This window comes from Drosophila grimshawi, unplaced genomic scaffold, assembly GCF_018153295.1.
Source record: "Drosophila grimshawi isolate 15287-2541.00 unplaced genomic scaffold, ASM1815329v1 contig_1377, whole genome shotgun sequence".
NCBI classification, from domain to species: Eukaryota; Metazoa; Arthropoda; class Insecta; order Diptera; family Drosophilidae; genus Drosophila; species Drosophila grimshawi.
Genome location: NW_025062900.1, coordinates 23,596,206 through 23,613,532, shown reverse-complemented (window position 1 = coordinate 23,613,532; position 17,327 = coordinate 23,596,206). Strand labels below are relative to the sequence as shown.

Here is a 17,327-nt window from a genome sequence, read left to right as displayed (position 1 = left end):
GACTCCTCTGATTACTTCAGGGAACCCGATCACAAATTCGAGAGTGGTAGATATGGAACAGAGGAACGCGCAACGCTCTCAATGGAATCCGAGTGTAGCTCCTATTCTGATAGTTCGATTTCCATACCCTCAAAACTAACAAAAGAACGACACGAGACTGAAGTGGATATCTACAATGCTACTAGTCAATTTTGGACTGAGTTTTCCCAAGTCGGAGACATGATCCTCACTTAACCGATACAAGCCACAAAACTTTAAGATGAAAAGCTCAAATGTGAAGGATTTCAGACAGAATTATGAGGTGGCTGTTTTTCTATGATAGAAGCGGAATTCTTGGAATGCACATGGATAGTGAAAGTGAATTCGCTTTGTAATGGGCATTTTCGATTCACACATGTTCAAAACTATGTAAGCCCACACCACTGACGACAAGAACAACAACAGTAATAATAACAACAAATCGGCTGTCATGTAATGTGTATGGAGAAATGCTTTTAGTTGAAAGTCTTGCTTAGAGAGCGATAGTGTTAGTTAGAGAGAGAGAACAAGAAAGAGAGTGAAGGAGATGGGAAGCTTACTTTAAAACAAAAGCTGTGTTCAAGCCAAAGTTTTCCCTCAGTTAACCATTAATTGTGTGGGATCGACAGCTAGCAGACTGCATTTATCATTCAAGCCTTTGAATTTTAAGAAAAGTTCCCAGAGATTAAAGCAATAAGTCTTCATAATAATTAAAGTGGGCTAGGAGCGAGCCCGGGACTGGGTCAGATCTCTGAGAACTTCCTTTTCCTGATTTGAAGATTTGAAGACACTTTGGATACTTGTAAAATATTCAACTCAAATATTTGAAATGGAATTTTATCAGAGAAGCAAAAGAAATTTCTTACTTTCCATAGATAACTTTCACAACTACGGAAATTCCGAGCATTGATTTTATTTTGTCAATGTCAGATCTATGCCTAAGGCCCAAAGATATTCCACTCGATTGTAAGCTGAGCTATGTTAATATTATTGGCCATAAAACACTCCTTTTTCACCCGCATACACCTAATCCGAGATATACATTAAGCGGTTAAGGAACTTAAACAGTTTAAGGCTACAAAACATTTGGCCATATACATTCAAAGTGCAAATTATGGTCCACATATAAATCACCATTAATTTGACAGTAGATTTTACATAACTGCAGCCAACAGGTGAAAGCGAAAAGCGCAGCTGCCTGTGGCCATGGCCACATAAAACCCAGGAGATGCTGGCCCCGACTCCAAATGGAGAGTCATGAAGAAAAACTCGCCACTTGCACTCGTAAAAATTTACTACCTGCCATTGCATGCAAAATCGAATTGTGTGCTAATATTTGGCCGAAAACTGCTCAAGAGATCGCCTGGGGGCCACCTTTTCGACATGGATATGGATGTGGATATGGACGTGGACGTGGACATGGAAGTGACGTAGTCACTGTCGACGAGAGGAGTTTTCCCAGTGCCTGCATCGACTTTTGGACAACAATAAAATCATTTTTGCATGCTCAAACTACCAAATGCCATTTACTGCTGGTCCGAAGAGGGCGTTGGGGTACAGGATGCGGTATGTGTGTACGTCTGTGTGTGTGTGTGTGTGTGTGTGTGGAATAATACAAGCAACGACCAATGTCTGCATTTGCCCATCTCACAAGTGCACCCATGATGAACATGAAGCACCAATGAAATTGTTGTCAAATGGGTAAAAGTTGTCATAAACCCAGCCGTGTCTAGAGCCTGACTAAACCTTTTGTTGCTTTACCTAAGGGTGCTATAAATTTAAATAGCTCGCACATAAGCCATAGTAATCGAGCCATTAACTTTAGATATAGTATATCGTGAATAAGCAATAAAAGACTTGTGGCTTTAGTTATATATTCCTATGCCTAAGACGCTTTCATCTAACAGATTTGTAGGTTGTGATTTATTACACATACATACAATAAATTAACTCTTTGTTATCTATCGCTGGATAAATACCAAATTACAATTAATTTAATAATTAATGCATTTCTTAAATGTATTTTAAATTACGCCAAAGTCACCTTTGAGTAACTAGCCAACATTTCAACTCCATTGACAAGTTTAACCTATATTTAAATATATATATTTGAACACACAATAAATCTATGTTATTATAATAATTATTATTTATTATTATTATTATGTTTGCATTGATAATTTCGGCACAAACTACAGTCCCATTGTTGGTACTGGTTAAAAGGATTAGGCAAGGTTAACTGCGATTGGGTGATGAACAGGCAAAGTGGGGAAGATGATCGCAGCAAGCGAACGAATGAGTGTTTAGTAAACAATGATTGGAATTTTAAACAATGCTCTTTAACTTAATCCAAGTCAAACAAAATGCCAACAAGGAGTTGCAACTGGGAATTGCAGGCTGCGTAGCTTGTCAAAGACAATTACGCGGACGATCACAATTGAGTGACTGATTGGCGCGGTGAGTTGGGGGGATAACCAGAGACGTTGAAAGTGTCGCGACAAAATGCCATGCCACAAAATGTATATCCTCGAGACGTCGTCAGCTGGCGACAATAAAAGTGCAAAGCAATTTGCGGACGCGTCTCTAATTGAGCCCACCGGCTGCCCAATGCCAGGCAATGTTGTACATATGAGGCACACACGTGTGCACCGTGTGGCACTATGCTAAAATTTATATGTATTAGCCATGGCTAAGTGTTTGGCCGATAAACGGAGAAAGGTGCTTTGATTTAGTCCAAGGCGCTGCCAAAAAGGTTTAACTCGCTCGCCTGCCAGGTGACAATCAATTTGTATATTTTCGCTTGAAATTATTTCTTTAATTTTGCACACACATGCAGCGAGCGAGATGGCGAATGGGGCGTGCGAGAGAGACGGCATGCGATTGGAATTTCATTTAGAAAGTTGCACCAAAGCAGCAAAAACGAATGCAGAAATTTGCATTTGCCAAAGTCTGAGCGACATTGGCAGACCCCAGACTGCATACAGTCAACAGAGATCAGACTCCATCCAGACTGTTGCGACATTCTTGTGATGTGGGACGCCTTCACTTTTCACTTGAAGGCCCAAATGGCCTTAACTGGGTCATTTAATAATAAACGTTATTTCATGCGATTATTCTAATTCCGTCAATCATCTGCAACTGCAACTGTGTGTTTGCTCTCCATCCATCTAGCTAACCAGTCAGGCTCGTGCTCTATTGATCTTGTTTTACTATTTTTTCACGTTTATTTCTGTTTTTTTTTTTGGTTTTTTTTGTATAAATTTCTCGATTTTGATCTTTAACTTGTCTTGACAGACAGTCGATGCTGTATGCGTAGATGATTTTTGCCACTCCTTTTGGGCCCCGTTACTGTGTACTACTTCTGATGAAATGCTTTCTACTTTGATTCATTGTCTTTGTGCCTGCTTTGTTTTGGAAATTCAGTTTTTGAAAAACGTTTGGCTTTAATGGCTTTTGATTGATTATCGCGTGCCACGCTCTGTGGGTGCTCCAGCTCCAGCTCCAGCTCCAGCTTCAGCTCCTCAACCTTAACTTCAGTTACAGCGTGCTTCATGTGTGCTGTTTGGCCCACGTTTTCTATGATGCTTTTGTGGGTTTTTTATTGAAGTATGCTTAATTAGCTTGATGTGTGTCTGTCCGTCTGTCTGTCTGTTTCTCTCCAGACTGCACGTGCTGTGAGTTCCTGGTACAAGAGCTGAGTGGGCATAGACAAAACCAAACGATGCATGCAATAAGTTCAGAGTTGAGGCATATAACAAGTTTACTTTACAAGATACTATACCAGAAAGGCTGCAACGTGATGTGCTCAACACGAGCATTAAATGTTAGCACTGTGTTTTATTTGAATTTTTTGGTTTTGGTGTGTATTATGACAAGCTGTAGGGATTAATATTACAAGTTTTATGCTGTCATTGCTGTGATGGCGGTTTTAAAGCACAAATATGTCATTTGATAAAGTTCATATTTAAAATATGGGGACTCCAAATCTATGAAATCTGTTTGACTAAAAGTTCATTTAAAAATTAGTATTTATGTATCAGATAGTTGTATTGATTACAGATTAAAATGTGTTAAATTACCCTTATAGGTTGACCTGAATTGGTAGATTCTCTATATGCCAAATGCTAAAATATTTAATATTATTATTTGTGAATTTAGCACATCATTTAACGTAAGTTACTTGCCTTTATTATTTAATAGAAGTTCGAGTTTAATTCAATATGATTTCTTAATAATTTATCCTTACAACATGAATAATATTTGGACAATGAACCTTTCTATATAGCTGAACCTTCCTCACAGCCGTCAAAGCAAATAAATTTGAATTAAATTATTTAGTTCTTAATGCCTTCAAAAAATCCGTCTCACAAAATCTTTTTCTGTTTCTATAAATTGCTTTTGTTTATTGAAAACAGTTTTTTCCAGTTTATTTTTCTTTGAGGCTCATTAGACGCAATATGCATGAATTTGCCTGTCCTACGCACTCCTTTTTAAGACTGAAAGCAGTAAACATTTTTTTGTTGTTATTTCAGAATGCTTTGTTGTTACTTTGCTGTCTCATGGAGCATAAAAACTGTTGCATTGTCTCGGACTGTTTTTTAGGCGGGGGAGCCCGCTCGAATGGAGCCAGGAGGCAGCTGGCCGGGCTCCTGGCAATGGCCGATGGTGGGTGATAAATGTTAAGAGGCGCGCGTGTGCAGGCAGCAAGCAGCTTCCATTGAAATTAGTTATTCACGCGGATCGTTTAAGGCAATCCAACACCAAGAGCCAAAGAGGCTAACTTGGTGGAGCCGACTCTTGGCAAATGTTGGCAACTGCTCTTGGCTTGTTGGTCATGGTTTGTCAGTGATGGCTCCGCTGCTGCTGCTGCTGCTGCTGCTGCTGCTGTTCCTACTTGTGGCATTAGCTGTGGCTATTGTCGCCGCTTTTGTTTTAATGATCGTGCCTCTTGGTGACTCTCCTGTCTGCAATGTTTTGCCAGCTCATTTACCGCTGCGGCAAACGGGATGACTTCAGTGGCATTGGCTTTGCCACCGTTGCTGGCTTATCAGTGCAACATTTTGCATGTAGCAGGCAAACAAAAAACCAACGTTCAACTTCTTGGGCATTTGTCAAAGTCCCCCCGCCCCCACACACACACACACAGCCACACACACAGATGGAGGGACACTTTACATGTGTCTTTGTGTCTGTTTTTTTTATGTGTGCTTTTAGCCATTTTATCGTCGCTTTGGCTACTGCGGCGCTATGAGCCTCTTTTTCTAATGGCTCATTTCCTTGCTGCAGCAGCAACAACAACGGTAATTAACCTGTGCATGTTAATGAACTTCAAACCTGCCCCCAAAGCAACAGCAAAAACAGCAGCAGCAACTCCAAGCTTTATGCTGATTTTTGTCTACCGAAACCAAGTCGAGTCGAGTGGAGCCAGAAGTCCGAGTAGTGGCTTCATGGTTGGCGCTAATGCAAATCTCTGTGTGTGCCCCGGCATTTTGAGCAAAATGAGGTTGTTGTCGTGCCGTTGACAATCTAATTAGAATACAAAACGCTTTTAGCCAACTTGCAACTGGCTGCAAAGTTTCAAGTTCATGGTGTTGACATATGTAGCTGGTACAAGCAGCTTCTCGTACTCCACCTCCAACTTACTGCCATCTACAACAACAACTACTAATGCCTACCTCATCTCGCAGGGTCGATCTGCTAATGGGCTGGTGGCTTAATACCTTATTGATATCATATAAGGCAGATCCCATACAACCGTTTGGATTTTAGATTTTGATTTTGCCTGCTTGACTGCCAGTTTTCCTGGCATTATTGCGATTAGATGGAAAGTGCTTTGGCCATTTCGAGTTCCATTGAGATGCACCGATGAACCCAGACTGACATCGCTGGCAAAAACTGTCAAAACCATTGGCATTTATAATGAGTGGAAAGTTGGCAAAATCTTGCCTTCAAATTCGATTAGTGATCTTCCAATACTTATATGGCTACATACAACAACCAAAGAAAAGTTCAACTAGAGTACCTAAAATAAACTAAATTCACGATTTATATACGATTATTAAATAGTTGGATTTTCTTTTACCTTTAATATTATTGTAATAACTATGCCATTGATAGATGGTCGACGACAGTGGCAGCCAAACATATCATTGAAATATACAATATATATATAATAAGCTCTCTATTATAATAGATACCAAAGTCTTCAATATTTTCAAATGTGTCTCTCATACATATGTATTTTTGTATATTCATATCCATGTGGAGCATCTTTGGGTTATATAGACCACTTTACTTATTCGATGACCTTTTGAGCTGTGTTTGCAATCGTTGCTCTGCATATCAACTGAATTGAATATGTTATTGCCATTCGGGTCCTCTAAGCACAAATTGCATTCACACACTCATAAGCCGTCATTGGCAACTGTATTGGCGACCGCGTTGCAAGCTCCAACGGTTGCAAGTTCACAGATTGCATCACATGACCTCATTTCGCCACATTTTCCACAAATATTGACTTAGGTTGCTTATTTGTTGATTGCGGAGGAAAGCGTAGCTGTTGTTGCCTTTAGTTTGCTCCCAAACGAACTTGGCAAAGTGGCACACTTGGAGAGCACTGGCAGCACTTGGAAATGCAATTGCAGCAAATTGGCCAAAGCCAAAGAGGAGCAATAACAACAATGCAACATGGAGGAGTATAAAGAACGATGAACGAGGTACAATGGGGTCAGTTTAGGGCGATGGCATTGCTACGATGTTAAAGTTGCGCCTTGGCCATGTTCTCTAATGTCAACTCATAATGCGGCAAAGGAAAACAAGGCGACAGACGAGGGGCACGGGAGGGGTGGTCTGTGGGCAGTCAGAGGCAGCAGCATAGCTGCTGTTTTGGCTGCTGACCCAAAAAAGAGGCAACAATATTATTGATGCAGTTACTGATGTTGTTGTGCTTGTTGTTTTTGCTGGTGTCACTGCAACTCGGCTCGACACGAACTTTGCCTGTGGGGCCCCGTTTCAGTCGCGTTGCCAGTCTCAATCTCAATTTGGTCAATTTGCGCGCATTGACCAAGTTATCAGGCTGGCCTGACCATAAGCCATAACAATTGAATTGAAATGAGACAAAGTCAGCTCTCGACTATATTCCAAATACATTTTGGGGGCGTTCCCACCTGATGTTCCCTCCATAGCTGCACAAAGCAAAAAAAAAAAAAAACAAACAAAAACCGAAAAGCGGAAAACGAAAAAACTTTTCACAGTTTAAAGTTTGGAAATTGTCGCCGTCCTGTGCTGTCCATGTTGCAGCTCCTTGTAACTGTCAGGGCACCGAAAAACAATCATTAAATTGAAAAAATGAAGAAATAAATAAATAAAATAAGAAAAGGGTACCAAGTGCAAAAGGTTACAGGTACAGCGCCCAGCGTACAAAAACAAAAGTCAACAGACAAATGAAATAAATGAACTGCAGCCGAAATCTTCAACAAGCCGTTCAAGAAATGCCCTTCCACTGCTGGTTTGGTTATAGAGTTTTAAAAGCCATCATTTATTAGCCTTCCATTCAATACCTAATCTGACAAAACATATTTGCATGCTGATTATATAAAATTCTCATTTTTCTCCTATACATTTGAAACTATTTGATTTTGATGAGCTATTAGCTACCAGTTATTCCAGATTAATGATTAAATAAAATCGGCTAATTAAATTATATTATTTGCTTTAGGATAACTTGACAAATTTAATGCTGCATCCAGTCTATTTGCATAAAAATATTATGTAGGACATCTTCTACTTTTATTTTTTCCATTGAGAATCTGTATTTATACAGCCTTTGTAACGGAGTGGTTATGGCCATTATTAAGAGCATTTGCAACTGTACAACCTGGCCAAAAGGAACAGCAACAAATAAATCTGACAAGAGTTGCAGTTGGCAGTCGCTGCTTTGACTTTAGAATGCACCGAAAACCCGCCTGATGATGAAGTGATTTTGGGAGGGGGACGCTGCAGCAACGCCAATCGGCAGTCGAGATTTGGATTTTGGGTACTCTTTGGAAGCCCTGGAGCTGGCAAGGAGTTGAAGTTGAAGCTGTAATGCAAGTCGAAGTCGAACTCGAAGTTGGAGTTGGAGTCGGAGTCACTGCAGCCAGCGACTTCAATGCGCACGCGCTGACTGCCACTTAACGAGCGGTGGGTCGAAAAGGAAGGAAAGCAGCGCAACGTTGCCTACGAGGGCGTTGCAAAGAGTCTCTTTGGCAACAGCAACAGCAACAGCAAAAAAGAAGGTGACAAAGTCACGAAATTCTTGTCAATTTTCAACTACAGACCAATTTGTTTGTCTTCCCAGTTTTGCAGAGCGGCAGGCGCAAAAAATAAGGTCCAACTTCACGGCAAGAAAAAGGGAGAAAAAACTACAAAATCAAACACAAACAAAAAAAAAAAAAATAAACACATCGTGACAAATCGGGCTACCAAAATTGGGCGCAAATCGTAAAGCGCAGAAAAAGCGCAGTTTGTGTCGCCTTTGCCAAGGCTAAGGAAGCCCCCATATCAATAAGTTTTCCCAGCAGCAGCAGCAGCAGCAGCAGCAGCAGCAGCAGAGGCATCAGCAGCAGCGGCAGATGAGACGCCTCCATATCAACACCTTTCAGCTTCTAACAGTTAAATTGTTTCCCAGGATGGGGCAAAACTTCTCACCGCTCTGATTTTGGTCATGTATAAAGCCAAATGAAATTGTCTGGCACGCTAAGTGTTTTCTTCAGTTCGCGCCTGCCTTATATAGCCGATTGATTGCTCCACTAACATAATCCATTCGTGGCTGGGCCTAAACAGCAACATGCAACGTGTTCGTTGCAGCGGCCACATTCTCTCTGATGTTTGCCTGCAACATCAAACAAAATCATTTGCTCAACATTTTCATTCAGGTCACAACAACAGCAAAAACAACTTGCCACAATAAATTTCAATTACTTACCCACATTTTAAGACACTTTTACCGCTAAAAGTATTTACTGTTAATATTGTTATTGCTTTTGTTGTTGATGCTGATGCACAATCATTGTTCAAATTCGCCATCTGACGTGAGAGGAAGATGTTAACAGAGAGCTCTTCGTCCAATTTCTATGGGGAAAGCCAATCAGAGATCAGTCAACGGTTATTCTGTTAATTAAAAATGTTATGAAAACGTTAGAGAAAATATACTCGTATAATATATATTTGAATTCAATTTATAAATGTTCAAATAATGCGTTTCAATATGTCTGCAGGGTATTCCTGCTGTTGTACAATGTATGCCAATGGTATGCGGAGTAAGTAAAATATTTTTGGAAAGTCATCGAGCAGCAGCAATAACAAATTTCAGCGATGAAGCTGTAGTGGACAACATGAAAAATCAATCATGTCAGGACCGGAATAAGATGTTGACAACCGGCGCTCAGATCAAAGCTATCGCAGGCAGCACATTACGAGCGCATTGTCTTCAGGGAAGGCAGCCGTTCCCAGTTGCAACAACAACTGCAGCCCGATTCCCGAGTCAGTCAACTGAAAAATGCGTAACAATATTTATGTTATAGACGCATTGGGGGGAAGATGACAAATCCAAATCCGTTCGCATAACTAGAGTCGGAGTCAGAGTTAGAGCTCAAAACATTGACGCCATATCACATACTCGACCGCCCAGGCGACCACACCCAGAGTCGGCTCCCACTTGATCCCGGCTAGCGCCTGGCTAGCTGCCAAGCTGCCAACTTGCCAATCGCCCAGCTCCAGTTCCAGCTTCAGTTCCAGTTCCAACAGGCAACAGCGCCACATGTTCGCCATTCGTGTTTGTTGTTTTGATTTACTCTGGCACACGTTTTATTTATAGACGATGTAACTCGCTCCCTCTCGCTCTTGCTCTTGCTGTCGCTGGCGCTGCCTGCAACACACAGTTGGGCACCCTGTTGCGTCATCCATGCGTCCGGTGGGTGGCTACCCGCCACAGTTGTCCCTCTGTCCAAACGCTGCCGACTCCTTGCCTGCAGTCGCTTTTTAATTTGGCAAATTTATACACACCACGTTGCACAGTAGTTCAAAGTTGTTGTTGTTATTGTTGTTATATTATTGCCCACAATTGGTTTATTATAAACAAGAGCACGTCAAACAGCTACTCGACTATGCAATACCCTGTATGCAATGGTTGTCAATTAAATATGGTCACAAATAGTTTCATAGCTGACTGGACGGACGCTTTAAATCTCTTTCTGAACAAAAATATATCGAAATGTAAATAACAAAAAACTACTTCACCTGAAACCAGTGAAAACCTTTTTAAATAGTTACAATTATTTTATTAACACATGCTTAAGATTGTTTAAGAATTAATTGTAAAGAAAATCATAAAAAAACAAGATTAAATTGTAGTGAAATGTTTTCCCAATTCAGTTCACAGATATGCACGTTTTATTGAAATTACAGGGTATTCAAAATTAATGTTGATTCATAAAATGGTTTTATTTGCTCATTTCCACTTACAGGCCACCCACTGCTTTAAATTTTAACAAATTTACACACCAGCCACACACACAGACACAGATCGAGACTCACACACAGATGCTCAAAGTAACCACAGCGAATTTGTAAAAAAGCGTTGTAATTTTTCAGCTGCAAAATCCCCAAAGACACACACATATAAACACACACACACACTGAGAGTAGCCACAGTGAGGGGAACAACAACCGTCAGCTTAATTAATAGATTTATCGCTATGACTGCATATTATAACAAATTGGTAACGAATTAATCCTTTCAGCCGTGTAAATCGAGCAGTAACACACAAACCACACACACATACACACACACACACCACCTCACACAGACTTAACAACTGTTGAAGATTACTCATACGCAGCGATGCACCAGCACCAGCAGCAAGACCCTGAGGCTGTGAGTCTAATGAGGCGGCCCTCATTCGAGATGTGCAGCACAGGTCAATAAAAAAGCGTACAAACTGCATTACACACTGGCAGCCGTTCTGGGGCAGAAGACCTCCAAGTTGCCCAGATATTGCCAAATATGGTATTGTGGCCAAAACCATTGTTCCGGCTGGCATCTTCCTTGGCCTAGGCCAAGTTGTGATATTTAAAATTTATGTGCGCTTGTGTCCGTTCTTGCTACCAAATAGCAGGCACAAAACTACAAACTAACAACAAAAAACTGCACAAAAATAAATAAAAAACCAAGTAGAGAGAAGTGGACGACTAGAAGATACTCTATGACTTTTTGTAGTTATTATGCTATACTTGTGAAATTTGAAACAACTTGGACACACTAAAATACATGGACTCGACAAAGATAAAGTTTCTGTCTTGGTCTTGGATTTGAACAATTATAATAATATACCCCCATTCTCTGTTGATACAGGGTAATAATATAGGAAGGAACCTGTGGGCCTCATAGCTCTGGCCCCGCTTCTTTGGGCTTCGACAGGCAACACATGTTCGGGCTGCGCCTTGGCGTGTGTTTATCTTGGCCAGGCTTTAATGATGATGCTGTTGATGCCGCTGCTGACGTTGACTCAGCGACTCTTCGAACTGCGCGGCTTCTGTGCACATCTGTGTGTGTGTGTGTGCCCCTGAGTGCCCCTGTGCCCAGTGGACTACTGTGTGGAAGCTGTCTAAAACTGATGCTGGCCAAGCTCTCAAACTATGTGGGCTTGATTTAGTGCAACGCTTCTCGATTCTTTGTTACTTATATGTGTTGCTCTCGGCTCGGCTTGATGGTAATAATGATGATGATGAGCCCAAAACGACGAGTTATGACTTGAACTTTGATACTTGAACTTGACTTTCCGCTGTGGGTTACTTAAAGACCAACTAAATAGTTTTCCCAAAGGTTTAGTTGCCGCTAAGTTTCACATGGCGAGTCTGCTTTTGCTTGTTGTGTTTGGGCTTCAGTTAGAAATAAGTATTGAATGAATTACAATTGAATTTGCATTTATTCAAATTGTGGATTTTCAAACAAATATTGTATTGATTGGCAATCTATTAGAATATTCAATACGAGATAATATATTTTAATCTTTCTAAGCCAAATACTTCATCTACATTTTCTTCAGTTTTTGCAGTTATCTAATCAAACTTAAAGTTTTAAATGTTGGCAGCTAGTTTATATTCCTGCTCCTTCAGTCTATTCGATATACCATGAAGTCTGTCGAAACCTTTCAACTTTAAGCCATTGCTATATAAAATATCTGCTGCCCACTTGGCTGCCTTTCAAATATACAAACATATGTGGAATTTATTTGCTATCCACTGAAGCTGTCATAGGGCAACAGCAAATGCTTTTAATTACCACAAAATCACAATTGCCAACGCTCAGAGTGCCTGACTGCGAGATACCCTATTAGGCCGATTGATAATAGATCTCAAATCTGTATACTATATATACTATATAGTAAATGATATATATAGTCACAAGCTGACTTGTCAAAAAAATGGCAGCTTACTTTTATAACATCATCACACCCACTTCAAGTGGATATTATGTTACAGGGTATTTGTAATAGCATCGATAGCTAAGCTGTGCTAAGCTCGCCACAGGAGAACACACATGACTGGGGCTGACATGCAACTGCCACGGCAGCGACTTGAGGCAGCACCAAAAAGCTAAGAAAAAATACAAGTTGACGCGACGACGCAAGTGAAAATTGCACTTGGAGTTGCATTTGGATTTGCAATGCAAAACAGTTGCACGACAATTTTGTGGCCAGCAGTGCAGCGGGCGGCACACGCCCTAAACGCCACAAATGAAAACTAATGATTTTCACTTTATGAGGTGGGCAAACCAAACGGAGGCAGGCTCCGGTAAAAAATGTTGCACGCAAAACTCGCAGCACGGAAGCGAATGTCGATGTGTTGTTTTTGTCGTTGTTGTTGCTGTTGTTGTTGCAACTGACTCTGGATAGTTGGAATATGGAGCTGGCATGGAAAATTTGAAATTTAATCGCTTGCAATTAATTTGGCCCAAATGCGGCGACGAGGCGCCCCCACAGACAACAGCTGCGCCCGCTGTGCATTTGCAATCGCTGGGTCAGCTGGGAGAGCCGGGAGAGATCGCTCCGCCTGTCCACCTGTCCACCTGTACTAGTATCTATGTGTGGGGTCCACGAGTATTCCGAGTCGTTCGACATTTGGCAACTGGCCACCGTCGGTGGTCAAGCAAAATTGAAAAATTAACAAGTATGAAAAGTGCAATTAAAGTGGGCCACAATCCCAGACGGACGCAGTTGTAATTCGACCCACGAGCTGAAAACTAAGCGAGAGAGGATGACAACCACTAAGGCAATTTCAAGGCGTTGCCTGCACCTGAGCGCTGAGCCCCCACAACCAGTGGGCCACCACCACCAGCAGCAGCAGCAGCAGCAGCCCAGCCTATTGCCACTGGGCGGCTTATTAATCTGCTTCTAATTGCGGTCCTCTCCAGTTGCCATTTATGTATAGGTACTTGTTTTGTGGCACTCCGATTCGGAGGCAATCTGACTCCGTTGTTGCCTTTGCCATTGATTAATGTGCGCCAATTGTGAAATAAATGTGTTGTTGATATTAGGTGGACCAGGCTCTGTGTTGCAGCCCCCCGCCTCAGGGCTCTGTTTTGGTGTTGCAAGTCTCTTTGCTATTGCCAAGTTAATTGAATTATTGGCAGGGGCAAATATTTGGCAGACACACATTCATATATGTTCACAAGTGCACTGTTGGCAAGTGGGCGTGGCTGCGCTTAAGTGCGGCTTATTGATTGTTGTTTGCCCAGATGCACCACACGAGAGATTATATAAATAATACGCGATAAGAATGATATTGTCGGAACAGCCTTTAAACATGAATTTCGAGCGAAAATCGTATTCTCAAATTTAGTATTATTTTAGAGAGGTGGAAATCGGTGCAGTTTTGACCAAGTTAAGGCTGTGGATGGCTTTGACCGATTGTTGGGAGCAAAAATGTAACATGGGCAAATACTCAGTTCTAAAGAGAAAACAAATACCTTAAAACTACAGATATATATATTATTATTTGTAGTTTGTCAAAGTCTCCTTTGGTTTCGCTTTCAAGCCTCGAGTTAACTAGATTTCGATATTGAAATAGTTGTTATTTAAATTTACGACATCGCACTCGCCCACTCTTTTGGGGGCTGGTCGAACTTGTTTGGCCCATTGTTTGGCCTTGGGCCGTGTCAATATGAAGCCATAAACATAAATCCGTACGCTAATAGGCTAGTGTTGGAATCCTAGAACTCCAATCTACAGCTCAGGTTCTGGTCGGTAAGCTATAATAATAAACCCAACAATTACGCAGCAAATTAAAATCAAATATTTTAGCCAGTAAATCGCCGAGCCATAAAAATCACATGCAAATTATAGTGGCTGAGAGACTAGTCTCAATGCGAGACTGGCGGGAGCAGCAAGTGAAGCCTGAGAAATTGTTGCAATTTGCCGAAGCAGCAGCAGTTCCTGCCACAGTTTCAACTCCAGCAGCGACAAGCAGCCGCTTGCGGCGCTTTAATAAAGCCCCAATAAAGCCTTAAACAAATGAAGTTATTTAAGACAGTAAAAAAATGGGCAGCATTTAATGACGAGTTGCAACAAATGGGGGGAAAATGAAAAGGGAAAGTTTCTGCAGATGTGCGAGGAAAAAATCAGCAAAACTAAGCAACGTTTTCATCTTCGATAGGATCTTTGTTTGGGTTTTGACTGCAGCCAAAGACAAGTGCCATAAATATTGACCTGCTTCCAGTGCGGCCGCAACTGCAACTGCAACTTGTTCTCCTGTTTTGCCGTTTGCTGTTTGCGATTCTCTTCTCTCCACTCTTTGTTGCCCTTTTGCTTTTGCTTTTGCGTTTGCGTTTGCACCTTCCCAGTTCGGAGGCAATTTATTATTGTTATTGCTGGAGTGGGGCCCAATGTTAATTATATGGGCTGCATTGGCTGTAGCTTATTTAAAGCTTTATTTATTAAAGCATTTAATGTAAATTGTTTGTAAATGCCAAAGGCTATCATTATATGGCATGCGATATAAGGAAATTATATATATATGCGTATAAATCAATTCCACAAGCTCTCCACGCTCTACTCTCCACTAATTAATATCAATGTAGAATATGCTCAATTTGAACTGTGCAAAGTTTATTCAGTCTGAAGTTTCAGTCAGTCAGTCAACACCCACGACGCTTTCGAGGATGCTCTGCAAATTGCTTATTTTTTTTATGAAAATAAAGGCAGTTTATGGTGCGCATATTTTATGCGCATAAAGTGGATCATAAAGTAATTAATGCGCTAAAATGCGACATTAAAACGCTGCAGGGCAACAAAAGAATTTCTTCTTGAGCGTTGCATCTTCGTGGGTTGCCCCAATGCAGCAAAGCGACTGCAATCAATCTTTTTGGGGCAGGCGTGTTTTTCAGGGCGTGTTCTGTGTGCTCTGCGTTGCACCTACGCCTGCCCAGCACTGGTGCAGAACTGCACCCAGCCTCTTCGTCTTCTCCTTCTTTTTCTCCTTCTCCTTCGTCTTTGTTTTTGCCTTTTCCTGGCAGAAAGTCAAGAAGATTAAGACCCTAACCACATTTTCGAGCTGGAGATCGCATAATAATAATTATGGAGCTTCATATTTTGGCATGCGTAAAAATTCTGGCAACGGTGCTTTCTTCACTGACAGCGACTGACAGACAGCAATTGCCAAATATAATAAATAATTAGCCGGGGCGAGGAAGGCGTGCCCGCCGCATGAAGTGACGTGGCATGCATTAAATCAAATATTGGCTGCTGCTGCTAGAGAAAGTGTCTGCGACCCAATTGACCAAAAACAACACAAAAAATATGCACATATTTAATGAAAAGCTCATGCATTTAGTGCTGTAAAGTGTTAAAGATTTAAAAACTATTGAGTTCATAAAGCTCATGTTGGACAGTGTTGCAAAGTGTGTACATCTGAAGAGAGCGAACAAAGTGAGAGCGCTGCGGAAAGCTTTCGCTGATAGCAGTTCGCAGTGTCAAGTGAAAAATAGTCAGTCAGCTTGAAGTCAAGAAACAAGCAACAGGTGCGTGAAATACGTAGAAACATATTAGCTAACATGTCGACAATTGTGCGTAAACTTATCAGCACTGCAAACGCAGCCAAGCCGGTGGCGCCATACAAGTAAGTAAGCAAATCAAGAGCAAATAAAGATCTCGATCTGTGAATTCATATGTATTATGGTGTTGTTGTTGTTACTGCAGTCAAGCTGTTGTTGCCGATCGCACTGTTTATGTGTCTGGCTGTTTGGGACTGGACAAGTCAACTATGAAGCTGGTGCCAGGTGGCGCCACTGAGCAAACAGAGATGGCGCTCAAAAATCTGGAGGCGGTGCTGAAAGCAGCCGATTCTGGCGTCGATAAGGTCATCAAGAACACCGTCTTCTTGAAAGATCTCAACGACTTTGGTGCGGTCAACGAAGTGTACAAACGAGGTAAACAGTCCAATTTACAATTGCCGCCGATAAGGCATCGGCATCTGCTGGCTTATCAGCCGTCATGGCAACACTTCTAATATAAGAACTTTACTACGCAAACAACAATCGTAAACATTTACGATGCGATTGCGACGAACTGCTCTCTTTGCAGTGTTCAATAAGGATTTCCCTGCCCGTAGCTGCTTCCAGGTGGCCAAACTGCCAATGGATGCCCTCGTCGAGATTGAGTGCATCGCTCTCACTGGAAACATCCACACCGTGACCACTGAATAGCCATCAAAGGGATCCAAGCTGTGAACGTAAACAACACAATAAGAAATTCCAAACGCCAAAGCAAAACTAATAAAACCTCAAATTAAAGTCAAATTCGATGTTATCAATTATTGTGGAAATGGGCGTGTGACGAGTATTAGTTTATTAGTCAAAGACTCGCTTATCTATTCTTTAATTAAGCCAAATTCCAAAATATGCTATTTGAAAAATGTTCTTATTTGTTCATCTGGATAGTATTTTAGTTGTTGTACAACTTTCGTGTCTTTAAAATAACCAGCAGCACAAGGAACACATGTACGAAAATCAGCGCCACTTGCAACAATTGATTAATTGTTGCTGCGAAAACTATTAACAAGCGCCACTTTGACTCTTTTGTACACTTAAAAAACAAACTGCTAAAAAAATATATATATATTTTGTATCAGAAAATGTTTTTAATATTACAAAATATATTTTTGATTTAAATAAAAAAAATTAATCGAACATCAAAGCTCAAAGAATTTTAGTTATTATTTAAATTTCTAAATTTAAAACAATGTTTCTGTAGCTTTATGTTTTTGAGCCAAGT

General features: G+C 41.0%; 2 protein-coding genes and 1 long non-coding RNA gene across 4 annotated transcripts; all 3 read left to right on the top strand.

The window, feature by feature from the left end:
- The first annotated feature begins 550 nt into the window (after positions 1-550).
- LOC122322431 lies at positions 551-5,761 on the top strand. 2 transcript variants are annotated; one of them, XM_043214524.1, is made up of 2 exons: positions 551-1,584; positions 5,706-5,730. In XM_043214524.1, the coding sequence occupies exons 1-2, from the start codon at positions 1,266-1,268 to the stop codon at positions 5,717-5,719; spliced, it is 333 nt and encodes a 110-aa protein (XP_043070459.1). In that variant the 5' UTR covers positions 551-1,265; the 3' UTR covers positions 5,720-5,730. The 2 variants fall into 2 exon arrangements, 1 of the variants encoding a protein (XP_043070459.1); XR_006246598.1 differs by lacking the exon at positions 551-1,584 and adding an exon at positions 2,456-2,475 and having other exon boundaries at positions 5,706-5,761.
- An 8,363-nt stretch (positions 5,762-14,124) lies between these two features.
- LOC116805721 lies at positions 14,125-14,579 on the top strand. Its single transcript, XR_004365356.2, has 2 exons — positions 14,125-14,303; positions 14,361-14,579. It is a non-coding gene; the product is annotated as an uncharacterized LOC116805721 (long non-coding RNA).
- Positions 14,580-16,049: 1,470 nt separating this feature from the next.
- On the top strand, positions 16,050-16,852 carry LOC6566928 (rutC family protein UK114). The gene is made up of 3 exons (XM_001993300.2): positions 16,050-16,173; positions 16,254-16,483; positions 16,638-16,852. Exons 1-3 carry the CDS (start codon positions 16,109-16,111, stop codon positions 16,757-16,759), a joined length of 417 nt encoding a protein of 138 aa, XP_001993336.1. The 5' UTR covers positions 16,050-16,108; the 3' UTR covers positions 16,760-16,852.
- Positions 16,853-17,327: the final 475 nt, after the last annotated feature.

Coding starts and splice junctions, on each gene's coding strand:
- LOC122322431 (XM_043214524.1), top strand. CDS start 1,266: ATGGAGAGTCATGAAGAAAAACTCGCCACTTGCACTCGTAAAAATTTA.
- LOC6566928 (XM_001993300.2), top strand. CDS start 16,109: ATGTCGACAATTGTGCGTAAACTTATCAGCACTGCAAACGCAGCCAAG. Junction 16,174..16,253: donor AAGCCGGTGGCGCCATACAA/GTAAGTAAGCAA, acceptor TTGTTACTGCAG/TCAAGCTGTTGTTGCCGATC. Junction 16,484..16,637: donor CAACGAAGTGTACAAACGAG/GTAAACAGTCCA, acceptor CTCTCTTTGCAG/TGTTCAATAAGGATTTCCCT.